General features: G+C 36.9%; 1 protein-coding gene across 1 annotated transcript in view; it reads right to left on the bottom strand.

Moving 5' to 3' along the window:
* Window positions 1–12,537: 12,537 nt before the first annotated feature.
* Window positions 12,538–16,669, bottom strand: part of KIAA0825 (KIAA0825 ortholog) — a 357,466-nt gene continuing 353,334 nt past the window's right edge. The window contains exon 21 of the mRNA XM_006775530.2: window positions 12,538–14,483. Within this exon, the coding sequence (XP_006775593.1) occupies window positions 14,366–14,483 (118 nt within the window). The 3' untranslated portion in view covers window positions 12,538–14,365. The remainder of the gene's footprint in view (window positions 14,484–16,669) is intronic.

Here is a 16,669-nt window from a genome sequence, read left to right on the forward strand (position 1 = left end):
CGCGGAGCCCGGTTCTTCCCGCGGCATTTGAGTAACAATCCCTGAGTGTGCCTGCAGCTACTGCCCTCCCCGCCGCTGTGGTGTAGCCCCCTTTAGCGATCCATTCACCTCCGGAAGAGACCGGAGGTGGTAGAGAAGAGGAATGTACCTCTCAATTACCATTCAGATAAAGCTGGAAGTTAAGGGCGGGTGCCCCGAGCCTGCTGTTTTTCCTGTTTGCCGAACGCAGGCATAGCTTGGAGACATTGCAGGTTCTGTTCGAGACCACGGCAATGAAGTGTGTCCTCGTCTTTTTCTTGGCGGAGGGTCTTGCCTTCAGTTTGCAAAAACATGTAAAATGGGGGTATGCCTAGATTGGAAACAGCGGTGGAAAGCTATAGCCACATTGCTATCCGGGTTTGCTCCTCGGCCCTTGGGGCAAAAATCCCTGAAAGTAAAAATTACCCATGAAAATGCCCTAACTCAGTGGTTCTCAACCTTCCTAATGCCGTGACCCTTTAATACAGTTCCTCATGTTGTGGTGACCCCCAATTTCATTGTTACAAATTGAACATAATTAAAGCATAGTGATTAATCACAAAAACAATATGTAATTATATATGTGTTTTCCCATGGTCTTAGGCGACCCCTGTGAAAGGGTCGTTTGACCCACCAAAGGGTACGTGACCCACTGCCCTAACTGATCCACAGAATACATGCTGTTAAGTGTAAATTTTAGATCTTTAATTCTTGTGCACTATTGAAGGTGAGGTCTCATAGCTAGTTTAAATGTTAATGAAAGGAGAGTTTGTGTGTAGATATCAGGGCGTTTAAACAATCCTGATAAATCCTTAGAGCAACTCAGTCTTCTTACTTGACCATTCAACAGCGTTTGACACAGTTAAGCACATCCTTGTTCTTGAAACATTTTTTTTTTCCATTTGACTTTTTGAAATCACAGTGCTCTTTTGATTCTCCTTCGCTGGATTCTTTCTGATTTCTAAATGTTAGTGTGGCCCAGATCACATCCCCTCTTTATCCGACCTCCTTCCCCAGGTGATCTCATCCCTTCTCTTCATTGTCTTTCATATGGCATCACCATGCTGATGGCTTCTAAATATCCACAGCCAGCCCTGCCTTCATGGAGTTCTGTATTCATATATCTAACTTCTTGTTCAACATAACTACTAAGGTATTTAACATGCAATTAAAACTCCATATTTTCTACCTCCAAAACCTGTTCTGTTGCACATCTTCCCATCTCAGTAAATGGCACGTTGATTCTTAAAATTGTTCAGGTCATCCTTTGATTTCTTTTTCTCTGACATTCCACATCCAATCTCTCAGAAAAATCTGTTGGCTCTCTTTTCAAAAGGCAGTTCTCACTGGATGCTGTAGTAGTCTCTTACTTATTCTACAGGCTACTATTCTTGCCTCCCTATAGTCTAGACTCCTACTGTCAGCTGTAGAAATCCTTTTAAAATGCAAATCAGAATTTGTTCCTTTCCTCTTCAAAACCTTTAAAAGCTTCCTACTCAAAATAGAATAGGGAATTGTTTCCATAAATCTATAACATCTGACCCCTGTCCACCCCATGCCTCCACTAAAGATGAGGGTGGTAAGAGATTTGGGGTAGAGGATGGGGAGCAGGAAAACTTGTCCAATAACCTTGGATAAGGGAAAACAGGAGTCCCAAAAGTGATTGACAACTCTTGAGTGGAAATATTTAAAGGCAAGACACTGACTAAGGGTACCTGTGATGATAGAGTAAAAAGATAAGAACAGTCAAGTTTTCCCAACATCATGTAGACATGTTAGCAAATGGTTCTATGTATTAGTTTTCTATGGCTTTCTTGGCAGTATAGTGAGTCCTCACTTAACATCCATTGATAGTTGTAGTTGGAAACTACAACTTCAAGCAAAGCAAGGTATAATGAAACAAATTTTACCATAGACTAATTGATATAAATGAGATAAGTTCTTAGAGTATACTTCTGATCACAAAAACATCACCAAACTTCTAAATAAAGATGCAAACACTTCCAATAATCCACATTGGAATAAATGTGAATGAGCTGTATATACATTTAAGAAAGACTAATAAAAACAAGTGAAATAATTATTTTCTAACCTGCTCAGTGTTGTGGGCAGCCAGAGTCTATCGCATCAGCTCAGGGAACAAGGCAGGAACCAACCCTGGGCAGAATGGCAGTCCTTTGAAGAGCTCACTCTCACCGTGGGATAATTTAGACCTGCCAGTTAACTTACTGTGTACATCTGTGGGACAAAACCAGAGTACCTAGAGAACACCCGTGAAGGCAGGGGAAAATTAGCTAACTCCTCATAGACAGTGACCCCAGCCAGGAATCATTTTTTCCCCTCACCAATGTTATAATGAAATGATGTTGAATAAAACGATGTTATTCAAGGACCTTCTGTATCTCGAACTAGGTGGCTAAAACAACAGAAATTGTCTCAAATCTGGGGATTAGAAATCAAAATCAAATTAAGGTACAGGGTTGTTTCCTTCTGAGGACTGTGAGGAAGAACTTGTTCCGTGCCTCCCTTCTAGTTTCTAGTGGTTTGAAAGCAATCTTTCATGCCCCTTGATTTGTAGATGCATCACCCACATGTCTGCCTTCATCTTCAGATGGCATTCTCCTTATGTTCTGGCTCTGTGTCCAAATTTCTCCTTTTTATAGAGATAACAATCATATTTGGGGGGGGGCACCCTTATGAGCTAATTTAACTAATTTTAACTTGATTAATGTTCTAATTATCAAATAAGGTTACATTCCTACATACTGGGATGAGGACTTCAATATATCTTTTGGGAAGGGGCATAATTCAACCCGTGACACTAGGGTAGAATTGCTTTGAAAGGAGAGAAGCAACTCCAATAGAAAGAAGGGAGAAGCATACCAACCAGAAGAACCAGGTTGTTTAAGCCACCAGAAGATGGGCCACATAGAAATTTTTAGGTGCTCAGTGGAGCATGCATCTCATGGATCAGGGAATGGCAATATTGAAGTTCCTGGATTTGGGTGAATCTCCAAAAATGTATCAAAGGACAGAAAGCACCAGCATTGGATATTTGCTACAGAAGGGACAACGACCTCAATTTACAAAAGCCTTTTCTTCGCACACCTAAACTGACCCCGAAGGAGCTCAAAGTAAAACTAGTGTGGGACATAGACAAGTAAAAGGTGGAGGAACTAGGACAAAATAGATCATACCCTCTTCCTTTCAACCATATTTGTGGGTGACTCAGGCCTAGAAGATGTTTTAAAGTGATTTAGAGGTTTCCAGTTCAATATGTAAAGAGTTTAGAACTTGAAAATCAGTCACTCCCATCCTGACAATAAGAAAAAGCTATACAAACAGAAAGTCAACAACTCTTCTTAGATCTGTCTGAGAATTGTCACAGGGCAAACTGCTGTCCCCCCACAACTGTAGAGACAGGTGGATAAAGAGAAGCACAACTTACTGGGAGCAGAAGCCAGCAGTGGGAGCCAGTATGGGTAGGAACACTTTAAAACTGTGATTAATGAGTTGTTGGGCTAGATCAGTGATGGCGAACCTTTTGAGCTCCGCGTGTCAGTGTTTTGAAAAACCCTAACTTAACTCTGGTGCCATGTCACATATAGAAATTTTTTGATATTTGCAACCATAGTAAAACAAAGACTTATATTTTTGATATTTATTTTATATATTTAAATGCCATTCAACAAAGAAAAATCAACCCAAAAAATGAGTTCGCGTGTCACTTCTGACATGCGTGTCATAGGTTCGCCATCACTGGGCTAGATTGAGAGTTAAAAACTCCAAGTAATCACAGTTGTGTGAGGGAAGGTGGAGAGTGGCACCCACACTTTTCTAAGTTTTGCCTCCAGGAGCTCTGCCAGGTTCTTACAATGAAGATAGCAAAATCTTCTGACAGTGGGAGAGGAAAAGTGATCTTTATGAAATATTCCCAGAGCTCTCTGTTTTCCATAACAACGCCTGCCTTATAAGGGGAACTAATTTACCAGAGCCTACCCAACTGGGGATTTACCAATCTAGAAAATGGATATACTCAACATCAGCCTTTTCTAGCCTTCCAAATAAAGGAAAAGTAGACAACATTCATGAACAGAAGGGCACTGTAAACAGAGCGATGAAAACACTAAGAAAGAATCAAAAGGAAATATTAGAAATCAAAAACACTATAACAGAAATGAAAAGTATATAAGTGATTGAACACAAACAAGAAAAGAATCTGGGTTGAGGATATGTCAATAGAAACTTCCAAAACTTAAATGCAAAGAGAAGAAAAGAATGAAAGAGGTGGAATAGACTATCCAAGAACTGTGGGAAAATTAAACAAGGCGTTACATATGCTTAATGGGAATAACAGAAGGAGAAGAAAGAGAGAAAGGAACAAAAGGATTATTTGAAATAACAATGACTGAGAATGTTTCCAAAATTAATGACCCACAAACCCACAGATCCAGGAAACTCAGAGAATTTCAAAAATGATAAATACTAAAAACAAACAAACAAAAAAACTGTATGTGGGCATATATTTTTTAAGAGCAGAAAGCCAAGGACAGAGAAAATCTTGAAAGAAGCCAAAGGTCAAACAAACAAACAAACAAACAAAAAACAGCCTTGCCTAGAAAGAAAAAGGATAAAAATTACATTGGACTCCTTTTGAGAAACTATACAAGAAGAGAGTAGAATGAGATATTTAAAGTGTTGGGGAAAAAAAACCAACCTAGAATTCTATATACAGTGAAATTATTCTTCAAAAGTAGAAAAGAAATAATAGCTCTCCATAAGAAAAAATTGAGGAAAATTGTTACCAGTAGACCAGCTGGTGAAATAAAATCTTTTATTTTCCTTAATCTTATTGATCTAACAGATAACACTGCTTAAAATAATATCAACATTGTTTGCTGTGATGATAGCTAATGGATAAGTAAAATGACTGACAGCAATGTTATAAGGGACAGGAGGGAGGAATTGGAAATAATCTGTATTTTTACTACCCATGAAATGGTGTTATTTAAAAGTAGACTTAAATAAGTTGTAAATATATTTTGCAAACTCTAGAGCAAACACTTTTAAAAGTTTTTAAAAAGTCTAATTAATATGCTAAGAGAGGAGAGAAACTAAAATCATATACAATATTCAATTAAAATCAGAGAAGTCAGGAAAAAGTGGAAGACAAAGAAAAGAAAGAAAGAAAAAGGAAAATGGATAGAAAATATTTGAAATGATTTAGATCATATTGGACTTTTAAATAAGATAAAATTTGAGACATTCCAAAATATCCTAATATGACCAGAAAAGCCATAATGCCTATTTGTCGTATAAACCAGGGATAGAGGGAAAGATCTGACAAAGCAGGTTTGAATTATAGTTAGTAGAAGAAAAACTGGGTTTCTGCTTGTTACCCATCCCCCCACCAAGTGCTGCATATTCAATATGCCTTTTTTAGAGGCATAATTATATCTAAATACCTATGAATTAGAGAAACTTCAATGTTTAATACATTATATCAAATAATTATATAAAAATTATATTTTCAAGGTTGTAATGGTATTTCCTCTTTGGAATATTAGGACTGTGTAATTTTTCAATCCCTATTGGTACTTTTCCTCTCTTATATTCCCTTCCCTTTTATATCTCAAATATGAGCTCTAGTCCTGGTTTTCCACAATTATTTCTGTAAGCACAAGCTTTACTCTTACTCTTCTTTGTTCTAATCCTTTTATACACTGATGTCTCTATTGTTGGCAATCTGATGATTCCCATATATCTTCAGAAACATACTCTATCTCCCAATATTTACTGAAATTTGATATATTGGATGTTAAATATGGTTAATGCATTTTTAAGATGCATTCCCACATCCTTATAAGGAGCCTTCACTCTCTCTCTCTCTCTCTATCTCTTTCTCACACACACTCATTCTACAGTGCTTTGATAAATCTTAGCAGTGAGAGTACAACTATGTGATTAGTCCTGTGAGAGATCTAGCTAATCTCTGAATGGAGAGGTGGTCTTGACTCCCCCAACACAATTATACATTCTCAAAAGAAAATGCAAGCGATGAAGACTGATCCCAAGATACCTTACTGTCAGAATCATCAGATTGGATTTTAAAGAGTTATTATAACTATGCTCAATGACATAAAGTAAAGGACACTCATACTGAATGAAAATCCAGGAAATTTCAGCAAACGTAAAAACTATGCTAAAGAACCAAATGGAAATTATATTACAAAAAAAATAGAATATCTGAAAAATTTAAAATCTACTGGATGGGCAGAATGGAGACTGTGAACTTGGAGAAAGACAAATACAAAAATATCACAAATATGCACAATAGAGTCAAGCTGCTTAGAACCAATAATAAAGAGAAAATCTTGAAAGCAGCCAGAATAAAATAACATGTTAATACAGGGGAACAATGATCCAGATGTTCCATTGTTTCCTCATCAGAAACCAGGGGCTGGGGAAGAGTGGATCATCTTTAAAGAGCTAAAAGAAAAAGTCCATCAATACAGAATTTTGTAGCTAGTGAAGTATCCTTCAAGAATAGTGAAATAAACATTTTCATATAAAAGAGAAATAACAGAATCCATCACTGCACTACAAGAAAGGTTAATGGAAGTGCACTAAAGGCAGATGTAAATTTAGATCTTTGGGGAGAAGGAACATTGGAAATAGAAAATATCTCAGTAAATATAAAAGCTTACTTTTCCTCTTAATTTCATTAAAATATATATAACTATTTGAAACAAAAATTATCTTTTTTAATGCTATTTTTTCCAAAGTTAATCATGGTATAGTTTTTTTCTGTTAGTTGTGTAGGTGGGGGTATAATTTCTAATCTGGAGGAAAGAATGAGGCTCTGAGTCAGTAGATAGAGCTTTTCAGTAGTGACAGTTCCCCTAAAGATATAAGGGTGGAAAACATAGGTAAGCTAAAGTCTCCCACAGTTACCAAAATAAGGGTTTTATTTTTTGTGGAGGAGGATTTCCCTGTTGGTCTTCCCGCTCACCCCCTGGGCAATTTTATACCTTTTTTACAGGCACAGTGTAACGTCAAGCTTTCCAAATAACAGCAGTTTAAATAAGACAGAAGTTTCTCATCCACATAAATGCAGGACCCCAGGATTACTTTTATGGCTCCACAATTATCCACACCCAGCTTTCTACCTTTTTGTAGTTCTGGTAAGCCCAGTATGTGCCATCTACATCTAACCTTTATGCCCACATTCCCGCCAAAAGGAAAAGGGAAAATGTCCTTTAAGAATTTCCCAGCCCTAGCCGATTTGGCTCAGTGGACAGAGCATTGGCCCGCAGACTGGAGGGTGGCAGGTTCGATTCCAGTGAAGGACACATATCTCTGGCAGGCTTGATCCCTGGCTGTGGTCAGGGTGCATGTGGGAGGCAAACAATGTGCCTCTCTCACATCAGTGTTTTTCTCTCTTTGTCTCTCCTCCTCCCACTCTCTCTAAAAATCAATGGAAAAATATCCTCCAGTGAGGATTAACAACAAAACAAAACAACAAAGAATTTCCCAGAATTTGTTCACACCGTTTTTGTTTACATTTCATTGGTCAGGAGACCAATAACTACCATGCTACTAAATCCTAGGAAATTTGATCTTGCTTCTTCTAGATGACCTTGATCTATGAAACAAAAGGGAAAATGGGTCTTTGCTTTAGGCTTCCATATATATTATTTCCAGGAAGACACTTTCCAAGCAGATTGCTCACTTTCTTCAGGGAGCCATTCTCAAGATGTTAGCCTGGGGTGAGATTCCAGCCACAGTGTGTCTGAGTCCAAGGTAGTAGTTTCTGTTCAGTTGGCCATCTTGAACCAGAAGCTTCCTTCCATGGAAAAAGTGCTGGGGAATTGCTTAAGGGACTTTATAGGAAAATATATGTACTGTCTACATAACCTTCTTAACCTTTATATTTGTTTTGTATTTGGGGTCTGCTGGAGTAAAATTCATCTGAAGAAAGCATTAGTCAGTGGAAGTTTGAAAGCTATTATCAGTACCCTTTGCGGATAGCATAGGCTCACCACTGGGCAACTGTAAGAGCAGATTTGGCCTCTTCCCTCTACAGTTCTAGGCCATCTGTGGTCTCCAGGAAGCGATTCAACTGAAATGAGCCATCCACTCCATTCCTGTTGTTATGCTTACCAATCCAGGGACAGCACCAGATACCTGCACGAAGGAAAAGCTTCTTAGGCCTTCCTTTTTTATTTGGCTTCAAGATAACCAATTCAGCTTGTAGATTTTATTGCGTAACGTGAAGTGTCTTGAGCCTGTGTACCGCTTACTCATGCCAGTGCTTACCGGGTTAGATTCAAATGCAATGTACAGCACAGTGCTATTTAGATATGCAGTAATTTTACTTTCTATAACTGATCTCCTGTTCTATAGCTCTCATTTCTGCTAAGGTAGATTTTTGTTTTAATCCTTAATTTTACCAGTTAAGACCAACTTTCTTTTACAGTGTAAAATGGTTTCCTGCTAAATGTTTACTCATCCCAATAATTAAACTTTCCATTAGGAATACATCCTGTCAGACAATTGGCCCCATTTCTAACTTTTTCTTCTCAAGAGAGTATTGTGTATAGGGGAAACTCAAGTATCTTCACGGAGGTGGTGCAGGAGGCCTCTCTGTTCCTCTGGATTCCTGATGGACTCCTTTGCAGTGAAATTTCTCCTGTCTAATTACTGGGAATCCTATTATAGGGTACATGGAGGTATGGACTGCTCTTTCTTTTGGTCATTGTCCTAGTATTCATCACTATTGTTCAACAACACTTGCCTGTAGTTTTGCAGTTCCTTTAAACTGATCTTTATGCCAATACCGTAATGTTTTGATTACAGTAGCTTTGTAAGTAGTCTTTGTTCTTTCTTATTATTGTTTTTGGCTATGCAGAATCTTTTGTGGTTACATATAAATTTTAGGTTTGCTTTTTCTATTTCTGTGAAAAAGTCATTGGAATTTTGATAGGGATTTTGTTGAATCTTTAGATTGCATTGGGAAGAAAAGACATTTTAATAATATTAATTTTTCTAATCCATGAGCACAGAATATCTTTTCTTTGTGTCTTCTTTAATGTTTTTCATTAATGTCATAGTTTTTAGTGTGCAGGTCTTTCACCTTCTTGGTTAAATTTTTTCCTAGGTATTTTATTCTTTTGTTGCAATTGCAAATGGAATTGTTTTCTTAGTATCTCTTTTTGATAGTTCATTATTAGTGTATAGAAACACAACAGATTTTTATATATTGATTTTTGTATACTGCAACTTTACTGAATTGATTAATGCTGACATTTTTTTGGTAGCATCTTTTAGAGTTTTCCCATACATAGTATCATGTCATCTGCAAATAGTGGCAGTTTTATGCTTTCCAGTTTGGATGCTTTTTTCCCCCCTTGCAATTACTCTGGCTAGGACTTCCAATATTCTGTTGAATAAAAGTGGCAGGAGTATGCATGCTTGTCTTGTTCCTGATCTAGAGGGAAAGCTTTCAGTTTTTCACCATTGAGTCTGATGTTAGCTGTGGGCTCATCACATATGGCTTTTATTATGTCGATCTCTGTTTACTCTGTACCTTTTGTTGAATTTTTATCAAAAGTGGATGTTGAATTTCATCAAGTGCTTTTTCTGCATCTATTGAGATGCAGATCATTTTGTTAAGGTGGTGTGTCTGCAGTTGTTGAACCATCCATACATTCCTGGAATAAATCCCACTTGTTAGTGGTATGTGAGTCTTTAAATGCATTGTTGAATTTGGTTTGTTAAGATTTTGTTGAGGATTTTTGCATAAACGTTCATCAGGGATATTAGCCTGTAGTATTCTTTTGGCATCCTTATCTGGTTTTGATATCAGGGTAATACTGACCCTGAGGAGAATGAGTTTTGGAAGTATTCAGTAAACTGAATTTGGAAGTATTCCTCCTCTTCTACTCTTGGAAGAGATGGAGAAGGATTGACATTAATTCTTTGAATGTTTGGTAGAATTAACCAGTGAAGCCATCTGGTCCTGGACTTTTGTTTGTTGGGAAGTTTTTTTATTACTAATTCAATCTCCTTACTAGTAATCAGTCCGTTCAGATTTTCTATTTCTTCCTGAGTGAGTCTTGGCAGTTTCTATGTTTCTAGGAATTTATCCATTTCCTATAGGTTGTCCAATTTGTTGTCATGTAATTGTTCATAGTAATTGTTCAAAGAAAGAAGATGGCACCCGTCAGCCCTTTTCCCTGAGAGTACTCAAGCATGCCCCTGGATTTGCAGTAAGTTACATGCCTTCCCCTCAGGCTAGTACTTTAAGATTAACATTGAGCCTCTCATAGAAAGTATGGGTGATACTGACTGCTTCTGCGCCTGACCCTGAGGAGAATGAGTTTGGAACTCTGAGCCCTTTGGGAGTCATTTTTCAGATCAGTAGGCTCCTTGGACATGAGCATTGTTCATTTTCAAAGCCACATATTTTGGGGGCTCATCACTCAGGTGCAGATCTTAAAAGTTGGGATGCCCAATGTGGGATTCAAAACCTTTGCTCCTCAAAGAGAATCTGGAGTTTTGAGTTCCATTCTCATTGCAGGTCATAGCACAAGGGGTAGCGTTTTTGACAAGATGGGTTTCAGCCCATCTGCTTCATTGTGAGTTTTTTTTTTTTTCTCATTTGCAGGACCACTCATTTGCATGTAGTGATCCCTCAGGTGGTTTTTACATTTTCTTTCCCCCCTCAAAGGAAATTGCTCTACCTGTAGCTATAGTTTCAACGTGTTTGTGGGAGGAGGTTAAGTAGATCTCCCTATATCACATCTTGGAACAGAACCTCCCTGTGTCTTTATTTAAAATTTGGGCCAGTTTTTTTTCTACAACTCATTTATGTATTATCTCAACTACGGCTCTCAATACAGACCTCAATGAAACCTTAATTCCCTTGAGAGAGAATTAAATTGTCTACTTATGGAGAGCCTGGCACAGAGCCTGGCTTATCATAGCTGCTTAATAAATAGCACCAAATACTGACTCCCAACTGTTCTTATTTCTAGTCTACTCTATTTCCACTTTCCTACATGGTTCCCCCCATATAGGATATTTCAGGGCCCAAATTCCAACTTGTGGTGATCAGACTCCAGGGTGGCTCCCATCATCTTTCCCTCTTGATTCACACTATTGTGTGATTAATCCCTCTCTCCTAAGCACAGGTGGGATGAGTGACTTGCTTTTACTAGTAACCACTAGAATTTGGAAAAGGTGATTAAATATGCATGGTTACATGCATTTGATTATGTTATATACTAGAGGCCTGGTACATGAATTCATGCACAGGTGGGGTCCCTCAGCCTGGCTGGCGTTCAGGGCCGATTGGGGGGACCAGCCAGCCGGGGGGAGGGGCCGCAGGAGATTGGCCGGCCGGGGGGAGGGACCATGGAAGGTTGGCCCACTGGAGAAGGGTGGGGGGAAGGGACCGTGGGAGGGTGACCGGCCACAGGGTGTTGGCTGGGCAAGGGAGGTTGCCTGTGGGAGTGCACTGACCACCAGGGGGCAGCTCCTGCATTGAGTGTCTGCCCCCTGGTGGTCAGTGTGCATCATAGCAACCAGTCGTTCGGTCGCTTAGGCTTTTATACATATAGATGGTTGTAATATTGATTGTGCAAGGAGACTCTCCCTCCCTTGCTGACCTTAAGAAAGCCAGAAGCCATAATGGGGAAACTCAGATGAAAGGAAACTGAGGCCCCAAGTCTTAAAAACTGCTAAGTAAGAAATGTTATCAATAACTATGGGAGCTTAACAGGGGATCCTCCCCGAATTGAGCCTTAGATGAGACCACTACTAGCTGACATTTCCATTGTAATCTTGTGAGATCCCAAGCAGAGATCCAAGCTTAACGATGTCCAGACACTTGACACACAGAGACTATAAGATAATAAATGTATATTGTTTTAAGCTGCCAAATGTGGTACTATTGTTATGCAGCAATAAGTAACTAGCACAGATTTTTACTCATGCAAGTAATTATTACAATATTTTGAGGGGGAAAAGGTTTTACGATGTTTTGGATTCTTTAAATTCTGGAGAAACAAGAGTGTACTGCTTTACTGATGGTGCTGTTGAAAATATATCTCAAAGGCAAGGCAGATAGTTTTTGTTTTGTTTTTTATCATTATGTGGACTATGCTGGCCTCAGTTCCTATTAAAACCTAAGAGCTTTCAGGCATCGTGTTAGGAATGTTTATTTGTGGAGATTCCACCTACAGCAGTGTTTCTTGTTCAGTTGGGTAAAACATAACATAAAATCTTAATCTTAAGTGTATAGTTCAGTAGTGTTGTTTATTCACATTGTTGTGAAACAGATCACCAGAGCTTTTTCATCTTGTAAAAATGAGAAAGTCTACCTATACCCATTACACTACTCTTTTTCCATCACCATAGCCCCAAGTAATCACCATTTTACTTTGTTTCTATAAATTTGATTACATTAGATATGTCATAGAAGTGGAATCGTATACTATTTGTGTTTTTTGTGACCGTCTTATTTCACTTAATGTCTTCACAACTCACTCATGTAACATATGACAGGATTTTGTTCTTTTTTAAGGGTGAATATAGCTTTTTAACATTTTTATTATGAAATATTTCAAGTATAACAAAAAGCATTAAAAATCTTAAAGATATTTTTGTAGTAAGATATACTAATTACAAATGAACTGAAGTTCTCTATGACTCACAATTTTATCTGAAGTGGAATTAATAGGACATTTTGAGTAAGCTTGTATTGGTAGACAAAATAGTTTTTCCTATTTCTTGTTTGGTAGTTCTATAACAGTGTTAAATCTGAAACATACATTTCCATCTACATTTTATTAAAAATTAATTCATACTGTTTAATTATTAATTCATTCATAGTAATTGCTAAACCAATAATAAAATAAATACCTCTTTATAATTACAAAAATACAGTTAAGAAGAATAGTGAGGAAGATAATATTTCACAGGGAGATAATATTTTTGTAGTAAGCATATGGTGAGTTACGAAGTATTTATTTCTGTTGTTAACACATACAAATGCAAAATTATTGTGAGAAACTGTTTTTGAAATACCACTTCTTATCATACTTTAAGAAACCTATCAAGTATGGAGTCAAAATGATCTGATAAATTAGTAACTTGTAATTTAACATTTCTAGTTATAAATTTTATTGCACTTATGACTACAGTAATTTCACTGAGCAAGTATAGAAGAGAATTCAACTGCCAGCTCTTCTCTCTTTTCTATTTTCCTCTCCTTCCAACTCATCCCATTCTCCTCTTGCTATACTTCTTTGAAAAGGGAGGCATAGAGAAATGCCTACATATATTTTGTAAAAATTACAGAAATGTAAGAACATCAAAAAACATAATATTCAATGTCATATGGTCTAAAATAGTTTGTGATATAAAGCTTCTCCCAGATGGCCTATAGATTGCTCAATAGTCTAAATGTCTTCATTCAATAGCCGTCTTTAAAACAACTGTGTTTATTAACTGTCAACTAGGTGAATGACTTTGTAGTAGGTATTTGGGGAGACTATTGTATAAAAGGAGACTTCATGTTATACTGTAAGGCCTTTATAGTTTTTAGAATCTAATATCAGGCAGTGATAGGAAGGTTATGGTGTGTATAACTTTACCTGGCATATAGAGTGCTAGAACACATTCTGTTTCCTTAGTGTGTGTAAGGAGAAGATGGCTGGCAGTTGCCTGAACATGGAGCTATTGGGTATAGGATCTGAAAGCATGTGATTGGAACTGATATTTAAAAAGTCACTATATGCAGAGATGTGAATAAAGCTATACTTCAGGAGAGTGCTTTTTGTGGCTATGATTAAGATACACTGGATGAGGAAGAGGCTATGAGAAAGAAGTCTGGTAAGACCTGGATTTGGAATACAACTACAAAATTAGATTGAAATTTTCAGATGACTCTCAGAGGCCCATGTGACGCCATACAACTTAACATCCAAATATTGTATTTAAAAATCTTTAGGGGAAGGATTTTCAAACATTTTGTCTGTTGTCATAGATACTTCAAGACTGAAAAAAGAAAAAAATAATTCAAAGGGAACACGAGATGGCAGCAGTTATTATCATCTAAAGAGAAAGATTGAGGAAAGAAAAACATTTGAAATTATTTTTAAAATAAAAAATGTGGAGCAATTTATTCTTTATGAGCTATATTCCTTTTCAGTTCTGAGATTACTCAGTCATTGGTTTCATGCTTCACAGCACATCTGAGGTTCATCCTGACTGTAGTAAAAATCCTACTCCATTATATGTGATTATTTCCTAAAATAAAGCTGTTGCTGTTTTCTGCAGATTACTCTTCTTCCTTGGTATCTGAGGCAGAAGAGTTCTGGATGTTGCAAATTCGTTTTAAATGTTCCAACATTACTTTTTCTTCCTCTTCTAGTTTTTCATCCTTTCTCATTTCCCACCTAAAAGAAAAATCACATCTTAGTATTTTTGAATGTCCAAACTACAATCAACACTCAGTTATTCAAGACTTAAAAATGTTCATCCACTGGTTTATTGAGGCGCCTGTTTCTCCTTGTTTATTCTTTTACCGACTGTCTCCTGGGCAACACAATGAATTCATTGGCACTGATTAGCAGAGTGGGCCAGGAGAATGGGAGAGGAAAATAGTCAAACCAGCTCTACTCCAGGGTATAGTTTTAAAGCATTGTTTTAAATGAGGTTTCTGTATTTCTAGAATGTATACGGCTTACCAGGATATACATGCCTATAAATAAAATCTAGAATTAGGCATTAAGAAGCAAATACTTTTCCCACACTGATCAACCTAGCAATAGATTTAAATGGCAGAGGTTTATCAGGAAGACTTTAGGAGCAAGAAGAATATGAAACTAAACTGAATATGCCTTAAAGGGAGGTCAGTCTACCCCTAGAAATAAGATCAAATTTGAAGTAATCAAGATAAATCACCCAACAAAAGAAGCAAATGGTTAGCAAGGTTCCACAGATTATTTGTTAAAGGGAAAAAAAGAAAGAAATTGAAGACTTTCTAATTTTGTATGGTTGGGAAATATAGGACAAAATGTTAATAATATGGAACTAAGTATGTATATAATCTTGCCAAGTAAATGTTATCACAATAACCCAAATTCAGTTAACCCTTCCTTCCCCTTCTTCCTTTCTCATAAATGAAGGCCCAGGACTGGTCAGGGCGTACTTATCTGTATATATTTCCTTTCTCTTTTCCTCCTATTTTGACCCAAGCCATCCACCATTATATGCTATCACAAAAGGATTTTAAAAGCAATGTTGATACATCCTAAAAGACCCTCTGCTGTAAGGTCTTCAAGGGCATAGGATTTCTTGTTCTAATTAAATCTACTGGGGTGATGTTAGCTAATAACATTATATAATTTTCAATTGTACAATTCTATAATACATCATCTGTATATTGATTGCATTGTATACTCACCATCCATAGTCTAGTCTCCCTCTGTCACCATATATTTGATCCCTTTACCCCCCTTATCCTCCCTGCAGCCCCCTTCTTCCTACAGTTTTCTGAGTCTAAGAGTTTATTTGTTGCTTTCTTTTTATATCTACATGTGATTGAAATCATATGATTCTTGTCATTTTCCAACTGTCTTATTTCACTTAGCATGATATTTTCATGGTCCATCCATGTTGTCACAAATGGCCATTTTTCATCCTTTCTTATGGCTGAGTAGTATTTCATTGTATATATGTACTGCATCTTCTTTATCTAGTCATTCATCGAAAGACACTTTGGTTGTTTCTATGTCTTGGCTACTGTAAATATTGCTGCAGTGAACACAGGGTACATATATCTTTACAAATAAATGTTTTTTAAATTTTCATGTAGATACCCAGAAGAGGGACTGCTAGGCCATATGTAGCTATTTTCTTAAGTTTTTAGGAGCTTCCATACTGTTTTTCATAGTGGCTGTACAGGTTTACATTCCTACCAGCAATGTAAGAGGGTTCCCTTTTCTTCACATCCTCTCCAACGTTTATTTCTTGTCTTATTGATAATAGACATTCTAACAGGTGTGTTTTGATTTATATTTCCTCTAAAACTAGCAAAGTTGAGAATCTTTTCATATATCTGATTGCCATTTGTATGTCTGTTGAGGTCCCCTGCCCATTTTTTAATTAAAATAGTTTGTTTTTGTTGAGTTATACGATTTATTTATATATTTTGGATTTCAATATGTCCCTTATCAGAGGTATTGTTTGCAAATATATTCTCCCACTTGGTTGGTTGCCTTTTGATGGTTTGTTTTGCTGTGCAGAAGTTTTTTAGTTTTATGTAATCCTATTCATTTATTTTTGCTTTTATTTCCCTTGCCTTTGAGGTCCACTTCACAAAAGCCTCTCTGAGACCAAGTCCCATACATTTAGTATCTTTGTTTTTGTCTGTATATTTTATCATTTTAGGTCTTATATTTAAGTCTTTTTTTTAATATATTTTTTATTGATTAAGATCCTATTCATATTTTTGCTTTTATTTCCCTTGCCTTTAAGGTCCACTTCACAAAAGCCTCTCTGAGACCAAGTCCCATACATTTAGTATCTTTGTTTTTGTCTGTATATTTTATCATTTTAGGTCTTATATTTAAGTCTCTTT

This window comes from Myotis davidii, unplaced genomic scaffold (assembly GCF_000327345.1).
Source record: "Myotis davidii unplaced genomic scaffold, ASM32734v1 scaffold44, whole genome shotgun sequence".
Lineage (NCBI taxonomy): Eukaryota > Metazoa > Chordata > Mammalia > Chiroptera > Vespertilionidae > Myotis > Myotis davidii.